An 11,735-nucleotide genomic window follows, 5' to 3' on the forward strand; every position below is an offset into this window, starting at 1 on the left:
TTAAAACACTTACGGAAAATACGAATGATCATTAAGGAATTATTAAAACCTGTATGTTCGAAATTTGTGTGAAATTTTACCGATATAATCAAGACAATCGCCTCTCATTTCGATATTAATAAATTTCAAACGTTTTCAAACGTAAATTTCAAATACTACAAATTTTCGAAGTCGTTCCAAGTTGTACTTATGAAAATGCTTAATAGTTTCTAAATATATACAAATACTTCCTAGATGAAATTTTCTTCGAAATTGATTTGACTGAAATTGATTCCACCCCTAGTGACAACCTCTCGAACAAGATGAAACAACCATGTCGTGAACAACATCCCACTAACTAATAACGCTGTGGATGCAAACGGAGCAATTAAAAGAAATCACATTACACTCAACTGTGGTTGTTTTTGTTTATGCACTCTTAATTATTGCGTGTATCCTGCCCCGCCCCCATGCACCGGCTCTGCCCATAAAAGTCTGCTACATCAAAGCAAACGAATACGCGAGTCAACAACTGACAAACCCACATAACGAGCAGCATTATTCGCGATATCGCGTTTCAGCAAACAGATTGTGAAATTACAATAAAATGAATAAGAAAAAAAAAGAAAAATCGCAAAGAAGGAAAAAGGAAGAAAGAAACGAGAAACCAAACTCGATATCTTTTTATGTGGAAACGAGGGTTTAGGCCCGTTACTTCCGCCTAATTTTCCATGAACGTTTCGCAAACTGTTTCTCGGTACTTTCAAAGGGTTTCCCTGTTTAAAAAAGGAGAACCGCGAGCAGAACACGATAGAGTTCTCGTTACGATGAACATTTCTAATTCGAAATTATTTTTCGTACCGAACTTCGTTCCGACTAGGAAAATGAATTTCTTTTAATTCGTATTTTCTAAAAGATCAACGAAAGTAAGAATAAATTTTGTTAGAGTGTGATTTATCGCTTTTTCCCTCTTCCTGATTGCAAGAGAAACGCGCGATTATGAAAATGATGGTCGGTTGAGGTTCCAGTTCTCGAACGCGCGAGCATTTTATAAAGCGAGAACTTGATTAATCGCGATACTTTTTTGCGCTTGTCGCGAAGTATCGCGTAATTGTTAATTCCCTGTAACGTATCGCCTCCGAGAGACGATCGATCAAACTTTCCGCCACGCTCATACGTCACAAGCTAGAATATCTTAATACTTTCAGCCGCGATACATCAAACGTTAGTTTTTCCGCATCATATAGTTTCAATTCCTATATTGTGTGCTTTCAGTGACGTTTTGTATGGCATGACGACTAATCAACTGATGATCAATTTTCAAAACAATTATGCAAATAATTATACGATCATAAATATGAAACATCGAATCAAAAGATCACGTATACCAATAAGATCTTTTTCAGATTTTATGCAAACTACATGTAAAGATATTTCTCACATTAGAAAAATATAATTTTTTCGAAAAGAATTTGAAGAACATAGCAAGATTAATCAAAAAATTTTGCACAGCAGACGTCAAACAGTCTAAAATAAACGGGAAAAGCTTAAAATCACTTAGAACGCCGAGCTCGTTCGACAAATATAATTTTTACGAGAGAAGAGCCGTTCGGTTTATTACGGGAGCCCGAACAGCCGATGCCCGGATATTACCTATCTTTACTATAATTCCGACAAAATTTTCGAGTAACGCAGACGTGAGAAAGCTCTAGCTCGAATTGGCGATACGCTTGGTCTGGAACAAGTCGGTAATAACTCACATCCAGCACACACCTACTCGATTGTACCATAACTTTCGGTTAAACCGTGCCTCTGGCCGCGTAGGAATATTACGGTGTCTGACTTAAAACGCGTGCAACTACTGCGGATTCATTACGGCCGGCTTGTTCCGCGCATCGAACGTAATCCGGTCTTCCCATCCCGCGTTATACGAGTATATCCTTCCGTTTCTTCTTTTTCTTCATCTTTTTCTTTGCTTTCATCCCCTTCACATCCGGATAGTAAATCTCGCCATTCGTTACGCTCGTTTAAGTTTATTTCATTAGAAAGAGGGCGAAGAAAAAGGGATAATCACGCGAGTCTATCACGGGGCACGGGAAAATGAATCGGATAGGTTTTTAATTTAAGCTTAAAATTTAAGGTTAAATGTTGAAGATTTTTTATGTTTACGTGTATTGTTGCGTCGCAAATCCTCACACGATCTCGGTGTATTTATGACTTGTGATTATTTAAAATAGTGAACAAGTATGAGAAGGGCTTCGGAATGCTGAAGCTTATCTACCACGAATTATGAACACAAAAAGAGATCGATAAATGTTGACAAAAGGAGATGCAAACCCAATGACCTTGACCTTGATATATTTTGAAAAGGACAAAAAAAAGATTTTTAAAAAACAGTGTATATATATACACATACGTAAAGAACGTCGTTCGCTCACTCCACTCATTCGTAAAATCCTTGTCCAACTCAATACCAATCCCCCACGTGAACGAAGCAAACGAGTGAGGAATTTTTAAGAAAAAGTTTTTTAGTCAAAAATTAAACCCCTTCGCTCACATGTGGAATTAGTATCGGGTTGGAATGGATTTTCACAAGTGAGTGAGCAACGCGTGTAATGTTTCCTTTAAAATATAAACTCTCACGTGTATGTATTTATGTGTCGGCAAAATGCGATGTATATAGTATAACCATTTCAAAAATAACGAGCGGCGACTAAAACCTTCTGAATGTTACTCAGGAAAGCGTGCTTGACAAGATATGACCAGATCATTGGGTCTTGGTCACCTTTTGTCAACATTTACCTTAAAAAATTGTGGTATGTTTCATTCGCTATTAAAATAATGTAACTAGCAAATGCACTAAAAGATAAAAACCCAAGGCATTACAAATAATAGAGAGTTCTTCAAAGAACAACATAAGAGTGATACAAAATTATTAAAAATTATTGAAAAATCTAAATTAAATCAAAACTCACAAAATCACCATTGAAGGCTTCCAGATTCATCGTCAATTATCAGCAACGTTCATCTAAATTTCATAGTGGCGCCTTCTGATGCCTGGAAGTTTTCCCCGTCATAATCTGTACAAGAAATGACCAAGATTTTAAAAGAAATATATAGAAAGAAGAAATTATATAAAAATCAAACGCTAATCAAAGTGAAATTTCGTCTTGAATGTCCATTATATGACCTATCAGCCAATCAAAAAGACGATGAAAAAATCAAAATAATAAATTATAATAAATTATTGAATAAGAACGTACATTGATTAAACGAAGTTGACACTAACGTACGTAAAAGAATGGCTTCCTACAGGATGACCCAGTTGCTCACCGGACACGGCGTGTTCGGGGAGTACTTGAAGAAGATCGGCCGGAAGCAGACGGACGTCTGCTACCACTGCGGGGAGGGCAGGGACACGGCACAGCACACGCTGGAATTTTGTCCGGCGTGGCAGCTGCCTCGCTACACCCTACGTCTCATCATCGGCGAGAGTTTGGCCCCTTCGGCGATCGTGAAAGCGATGCTAAACGGGCCGCGAGAGTACGAGGCTGTCCGTTGTTTCTGCGAGCAAGTGATGCTCGCGAAGGAACGGGCAGAGAGGGATAGAGAGACGACCGAGAGCCGCCTCACCGCTGTCCCAACGGGCCGCGACCAGAAGAAGGGTGGATGGCGCTAGGGGCAATGGCTCCCCCCCTAGCGCCAGAAGTCGATAGGTAGGAGAACTTTTGACTGGCTGGAACGAACGAACGGACGTGTAAGGGGGTGCACCGGAGCAGATAATTCGCAAGAGGTCCACGGTGCACTCCTCTCAGACGCGTAGGAAGGCCATCGTGGAGTTTTAGTCGGTAAGAGTCCGACACTACTCTAGCGTTGCTGGTGCAGCAGCAGCTCGGGGACAGCCGACGGCGGGGACAGTGACGGGGCGAATTCCCCGTCCTATGGAAGGAGGGGCGGATAGTCCTGTTGCTGAAGCCGAGACGTTGCCCGGACTCACCTTCCGTCTTCCGGCCTACTGGACCAGGCTGGCAAGCTGTTGGAGAGGGTTGTGGCTGCCCGACTCGAGTCGCATTTGTCCCGGCGTGCTCCCGGGCTACACGACAGCCAGTTTGGCTTCCGGAAGGGACGGTCTACGGCCGATGCCATCGGCCGTGTCCGCACCCTCGTCGAGGGGCCCGTGCGGCGGGGTTACGTGGCGTTGGCTGTGTCGCTAGACGTGGTCAACGCCTTCAACAGCATCCCCTGGGACAGGATAAGCCGGACCCTCGAGTTCCATCGGGTGCCCGCTTACCTGCGGGGCGTGATCCGGGCTTTCCTCCGGGACCGTAGTATCATCTACACCGGGCGGGGCGGAAGGATGATGGGGAGGGCGGTGTGCCGTGGTGTTCCGCAAGGTTCGGTACTGGGCCCGTTGCTGTGGGACATCGCGTACGACACGGTACTTCGGACACCGCTACCCCCAGACTCGGCGCTGACGTACTACACCGACGACACGTTGGTGCTGGTATGGGGATCGACATGGGGCAGGACCGTCCGTCTGGCGGAACTGGCGGTGGCCTGCGCGGTCGCCGCAATCAAAGGGTTGGGGCTGGAGGTATCCTCCGAGAAGTCCGAGGCGATGTGGTTTTGCCGGAAGTCCGATTACGGGACGCCTCCGGCGGATTATCGCCTGAGGTTGGTGGGGGCAGAGATCGGGGTCGGGACCAGTATGAGATATTTGGGCCTGACTCTCGACAGCTACTGGACATTCAGCGCTCACTTCGAGCGTCTAATACCGTCGGTCGAAGCGACGGCGAACGCCTTAGGACGTTTGCTGCCTCAGCTAGGCGGGCCCGGTGTCGGAGTGCGTAGGCTGTACGCCGAGGTGGTGCGAACAAAGATCCTCTACGGAGCTCCGATCTGGGCAGAGGACCTGGTGACCAACAGTTGCAATCTCCGAGCGATCAGGAGGCTGCACAGGGCGGTGGCCATCAGAATAGCGAGGGGTTTTCGCACCATTTCGGCGAAGGCAGGGCGGGTTCCCCCGTTCGAGCTGCAGGCCCTGAGGTGTTGCGAGATTTATCTCCGCACTCGGGGTCTGCTGGGCGGAGTCGGCGCGGCGGACGCTGACGCGGAGGCGCGGGCTCGGCGAGAGCTGCTCGACAGATGGCGCACCGGCTTCGACACAAGAACGGGCGCGCCGCAGCTAAGGGTCCTCGAGACCGTCCTCTCAAACTGAGACGTTTGGTTGGACGGAGGCGCACCTCCCCTGACCTACAGGGTGACGCAGGTGCTCACGGGACACAGGTGCTTCGGGGAATATCTGCACCGAATCGGGAAAGAGGCAACCGCGCGTTGCCACCACTGCGAAGCAAGTGTGGACTCGGCGCAGCACACGCTGGAACATTGCCCGGCGTGGGCAGCGCCGCGACATTCTCTCACCGGGGAAATAGGATGCGACCTCTCGCCGCCGGCGATTTTTGAAGCGCTGCTGACGAGCGAGAGGGGCAGGAAGGCCGTAGCCTCCTTCTGCGAGCTAGTTATCCTGCGGAAGGAGGCGGCGGAGCGGGTGAGGGAGCGGGTTTCCCAACCCGAGAGGATCGGCCGACGAGGACGCGCCTACACGAGGCGCGCGAGGGCCACCGCGACCTCCGAAGGGGATTGAAATTAGGTACTAGACCCTCCAGCACCCGGGAGCCACCAAGCAGTCCGGTTGGGGATCCGAACGGCCCCTGGGAGAGGACGCGACGTGACATGGCAGCAGCACGCCGCGCCATTTACGGACAGAATGTGCTGGGAAGGTTCCCGGGGTTCAGCGGTTCCCGGGCACCCCTCGATCGCAAGAGGGACGGTTATCGTGGAGGTTTTAGTCGGTTGGAGTCCGACACTACCACGCCGTTCTTCCCCCTAGAAGCGGCGGGTGTCTGTGCGGATTTCCTCCACGAAAAAAAAAAAAGAAAAAAAGGTAAAAGAATGGCTACAAAAAACATCATAGTGCGTAATAGAGAGATGGAAACCCGTCTGAGTGACATTAAACACATCTAATCGCTCCGATTCTCGACACAAGAATAACATCCCACGTCTCGGTTTGCCTATCAAATTACGGTCAGTAAGGAGTGAGCAGAAGGAAGGGCCTTGGTAAGTCGAGCGTGCAAAAAAGTCGTCAAATTCTTGGAAAGGATATGATTGTAGTAGTAAGCATATTATGTTCTAAGTAAACAACCAATTCATCGAATTGGAACATGGAGATGCTCGTAGAAAATAAACACTTGGGGGCCAATATGATTTGAATGAATATTTATGGTTTGAGACATGTCATAATTTTATTTCATTAGATAAAATTGATTAATAGATAGAAAGCAAATAGGTGATAATTTTTAGTTCGACATAAATCAAATTTATAATCATATAATAATAGGGAAGAATGGGGGGGGGGTGGATCGAAGAAATGAGGAAGATGAGTTAGAAGTGGGTGAGTCCAGTAGGAGACCAATAAAACACAAACAAAATGAATTAAAGAAATTATCTAATTTCGATATAACATTATCTGATGAATTATTAAATAAACGTGTATTAGTTAAACAAACCTGGTTTATGGAAGATGAAGGATTACTACGTTGTAGAGATCATGCACTTCAAACGCGATAACACGTGTTACGTCACGAGGCTCACTATAGATCGTATTTCTAACCGTCGTTCGCGGTCCTCCAGCGTCGCAGCCATATCCTCTTATCTGCCCAACGAAAAACATACAATGTATCGACGAGCGCATAGTTATCACCAAGCAGCGAGTTCTGGAACCGTCGATTTCGGACCGTTATTTTATTCTCACAAAGAAGTCGACCTACGCGATCATCGGCACGAGCGATGGCGTAATCTGAGCGTAGGGGGGGGGGTTGTCTCCCCGAAAGACAAAGAATCGGTCTAAGGTCCATGAGTTTCATATGAAAATTCATACTGCATACATCGAGAGCTCTGACGAATAAAATCGCTAAGTCTAACGAATATCGAGAAATATCAAAAGTTGAGTCGAATTTCTGTGAATCACTAAGTGTATTTATTACGAAACAAGTTATGACGCTTTTATAATTACTTAATTTGTTGTTAAAAATACATGCTATATTAACCTGTTAACACAGTGTTAAATTCATTGAACCACCCCTGTTATCTTAATCGAAACACGGGGAACGACTATTTCGCGGCGTCGATTACACGAATCGTAGCGAGAATTTACGCCTCTCGCTGACGCGTTTTCCTCGCGACCGCGTCTCTCCGCGAACGGTTGTAATAACACGTATAAACGTCATACTTTTCGACACTAAAATGATGCTTCGTTCCGACCCGCCAAATGCTCACCTAGCTGACTGCTCATTAACTGAGGCGATGCGGTTTCTTTTCGATTGGAGCCGACGCAAAAAATTGAAATATTACACGCTAGAAACATTTCCTTAGTGAACAAACTATGATACTTGTAGGCTAAATATGTATAAGAAATTTTAAATGTTTTGCTTTTTGCTTAATAAAAGGGTCGTGCACTGAACAAACGACTCCTAGGGAAAGGAAAAAAAAGAGAAAGAAGCTAAGAAAAGGAATGAAAGAAGGAAAAAAGAAATGAAAGAAAATAAAAAAGAATTATCTAAAGTATAAAAAGAAATATGATGACTAGAAGGGGGAGGAAGAAGAAAAGTAAAAAAAAGTGAAAAGAGAAAGAAAAAGGAAAGTAGAGAAAATAAAGAAAGACAGACCATACAACCATCTAGAGGTGAATAGATGAAACTAATTCGATAGTAACTTTATGTTACAAGCTCGAGTTCGATTTTCATCGATTTCAGTTATACATTCTGTATAGGCCGTTTAAAGTTAGAAGTTCGTTACATTTGGCTCCTTAATCCTTATACAAGGTTAAAGACGAGCGGATCACAAACATTAAACATGGTCCGACTTTAAAGGGAAACACTGCGTCACATACTCGTTACTCGTAAATAGAGAAGGCACTATTATGAGATACTAGCAGAAAATACTATTACAGGGTAAGATTATAAAATATACTATTATAAGATACTATTCTTCGACAATAGTGCCACGCAATTTGCAGCCGCGGTGGCTGTGATAAAAGTAAGCCATCCAGAATTCCCATTTTAAATCGAAAGTGTAAAGACATCACGACTATCATATTTTCGAGCAAATAGATATTCGCGAAATAATGATTTTGTTTTCGCCCATCAAAGTACACTGTCCGACGATTTATCACGTTGCGCGAGAAGTCGTCTTTCACCAGTTATGAATTTTTGTTAATTCGTACGACATATTTCTGTATTATTAGATCCTTTTTCCGTTCCACAAAATCATTGTTGTACTTTCTCGTTTGATTTACCCTAAATCAACTCGACTCGATAAAACTATTAGACCGGCAATTGTTACTGTTTTTACCATATTGGATATACCACTGAAAATTTTGGTCTTTGACATTTTTAAGAGACGCGTTCATTTTCTAGCCCGTCTAACATTAATGAAAAAAGAAAGAAAATGAAAAGATAGAATTGAGCTTATTAAAGCTTACAAAGGTAAAAGAGAACATGAAAGGAAAACAGTTATAGACATATGTTACATTCATTCATTATTTAATTATTGATATTAGAGAGCATAATGAAATAAATAGCACAAGAACTTCTTTTATGATAATATAAATTACCTAACATAATTATATTTATTTTATTGGTTCACATTCCTAAAATTCATCTGAAGTTCAAAACGTCGGTTTGTTCGTACACCCTTCAAAATAGCTCTGTTTTGCTCTTTATTCCTACAATAAAAAAGTTTAAGAAATACTGGTAACTATTCTCTATTTTATAATTTTCATAATTTTAATAACTTTACCTTGTTATTCGTGAAGTATTATTTTTCATGATACAATCGGTAGCTTCCAATTTTCTTACTTTTAATTCAAGTCGATTGTAAGAATTTTTATTTAATGTATTAAATAACTGATTTTTACCCCGTGAGTTAGTCTTTTCATTTTTTGTGGCTAAAAGATAATAATCGCATATTTAAAGGTACATATTTGATATGTGTTATAAAGCTTATTTATGGATATGGATATATTACTCAGTTCAGTATATCTGTCTATTACTCGTTTCTTTGCATCAATAATAGATTCTGCTTTGGCGAATATTTTCTGATGGATTTTAGCGAAATTTGGAACTTTCTTCGTTGTAGCAGGCTTTGAATCTACAATAAATACAGATATTTATATTACTTTGTTTTAGGTTTCAGTTGATTTATAATTTTGCATAACAATAACGAAATATCTTAAATAAAGAATGTTCTTTGTAACATAAAATATTTGCGATGGCAATTGACAGATTACCTGGAATTTGATTGCGGGATGGTGTTGTTACTACAATTTCGGGGATGGAATTTGATTTTTTACGAGAATCTCTAGTCAGCGACTTTATAATATTCTTTTCTGAACTGTTTTTACATGAATTATTCTTATTATTATTAAGTTTTTTCTGCTTATTGCGATCTACTAAAGATGAATTACATTTATAATCCGACGAACAGTTTACAAAACGTACTTTCGTATCCGTTTTCTGTATCTTTTGATCAAAATTTTCACACTTAGTTTTTTGTTTTTTGTATAGTTTCTTCCGTAAATTTGGAGTCTTAGGTTCAATAAGGTCATAGGTATCGTCTTTTTTTTTTACTTCCCCTTGCTGTTCTTCTGTTGTTGATATAATACTATTTTGAACGTTTAATGTATTGCATTGTTCGTTTAATTCGTAAGTTGTGTCCTCATTATGTGATATCTGTCTTGTATTACATTTATTATTCCTTCTATTAAATGTTCCTTTCTCTTTTGGTGTCGAAGACGTAAAGGGTTCCACAAATGCTGTACTTACATTATCAAATGTTCTAATCATTTTATTATGTGGAGATGTTTCGAGAAAACGCGTTTGTGACTTATATGGTGTATTTATTTGTTTAAGTTTATTATGACTCATAGTCTGAGAATGATTAAATATGGCATCAAATATCTTCTGTGAAATATTTATATTACTATTGCTAAATTGATCATTTATATGTATGCTTATCGTAGGTAGTGATGAAGATGATGTAACTTTAATAATGTCAGAAAGTCTTTTCAGTAATACTATAGGTTTTTTCAATTTAAATGCATTGTCTCTTAAGATTTTGCTCATAAGAATATTTTTACTGTTTTCTAGTTGTGAGCTCTTTTTGCTACTAGTGCAATGCAAATCTGTTAAAGTAGGAATCTTTGATTTTAGTAATATTGGATTTCTAGGTTTTGAGCATAATTTTGGAGATTTTAATCCCATCTTTGATTTTGAAACTCTTTTTAAAGTATACCTCATATCAAATGAGGATATACTATTATGATTTAATAAGCTGCAATTTTCACTTACAGTATTATCAGATATATATAACTTTGATTGTAATTTCTTACTGTAAAGTAATAATGATACTTTATTATTTTCCTTTGATTTTGTTCAAGTATTTTCTCTGACAGTCAACTTACTTGATGGTTTCAATACTTATATTTTTAATACTGCTGTTCTTCTGAGTCATTAAGTTTTGCAAAAGAATATATCGATAAATATTTTAGGGATCATAACAAATTTACAAACCTCAAAAATGTTTATAATAGAAATATATAATAATTCTATAACATATGAGTTGTCCTTAGTATTAGCTTATCACTGGCTTGATAATTTTATTGTTTTAAAACTTTTTTTTGTATATGAATTGATACAAGAATAATCCATTAGTTCATTAAACTCTTCTGCTACCATTTTTTTATTATCTGAAATAATATTTAAACAAGATATGTTACTATATAACAACTTATCAAACTTCTTTTATTTATTGAACAGTTTTCAACTCTATAGATCAATGTTTATCATACGATATATGATTTGCATCATAATTGCTATGTTCTGTCTTGTTTTTCTACGAAATCTTCTTTACCTAATCAACAGTAGCCTTTGTTATTGTTCTTATGTTATATTGAACATGAATTGATGAACAATTGTACATTGTGTTCTACAAATACATTAATCACTGGACTAATGTTGAATTTACAGTGATAATATAATGATACAAAATAAGACAAATAAAATTAGGACAAAATCATCATATCCTGCACATGTAATATTTAAATAATACAAAATCATTTGATATTCAAGCACATGTTATCAACAGGCATTTTATTTTAAATGTAGTAAGAATGATAATAAGCAACTGATTATCTTCAATATTGTCAATTTTTAATACAGAAATATTAAAATTTAGAAATAAAATAAAGGAAGGAACCTTTAGCTGTGAGATTACAATTTAGTTAGATGCACATAGATCTGTAGGATTTTCAAACTTAATTTTTTTATAACATACAATACCTTACATTTTCAGTTAATTTTTGCATATAAAATCACTTGATTTTTGGTTTTATTACTCACTCCAAGATAACTTATAACATTAAACTGTTTTGATATCCCTCGAAAAAAAGTAATCAATATTATTTAACCCAAACAAACAGAATTCGTTATATTTTGAACGGTATGCTATCTATACCTTGTGGCTCCTAGTAGTGCTAATTTTAAGAACTTTATGTACCTTGTGGCTCCTCGTAGCGCTGATTTTAAGAACTTTATGTACCTTGTGGCTCCTCGTAGCGCTGATTTTAAGAACTTTATGTATTTTGTGGCTCCCCGTAACGTTAATTTTAGCGCGTTAAATATGAATCGTATAACCGAGGC

General features: G+C 39.8%; 1 protein-coding gene across 2 annotated transcripts; it reads right to left on the bottom strand.

Moving 5' to 3' along the window:
- Positions 1–8,562: 8,562 nt before the first annotated feature.
- On the bottom strand, positions 8,563–11,412 carry LOC132913446 (uncharacterized). 2 transcript variants are annotated; one of them, XM_060971810.1, is made up of 5 exons: positions 11,381–11,412; positions 9,326–10,783; positions 9,064–9,186; positions 8,836–8,983; positions 8,563–8,761 (listed from the first exon to the last, which is right to left on the bottom strand). In XM_060971810.1, exons 2-5 carry the CDS (start codon positions 10,332–10,334, stop codon positions 8,671–8,673), a joined length of 1,371 nt encoding a protein of 456 aa, XP_060827793.1. In that variant the 5' UTR covers positions 10,335–10,783; positions 11,381–11,412; the 3' UTR covers positions 8,563–8,670. The 2 variants fall into 2 exon arrangements, with proteins under 2 accessions (XP_060827793.1, XP_060827795.1); XM_060971812.1 differs by having other exon boundaries at positions 11,376–11,412.
- Positions 11,413–11,735: the final 323 nt, after the last annotated feature.

Source organism: Bombus pascuorum, chromosome 13, assembly GCF_905332965.1.
Source record: "Bombus pascuorum chromosome 13, iyBomPasc1.1, whole genome shotgun sequence".
NCBI classification, from domain to species: Eukaryota; Metazoa; Arthropoda; class Insecta; order Hymenoptera; family Apidae; genus Bombus; species Bombus pascuorum.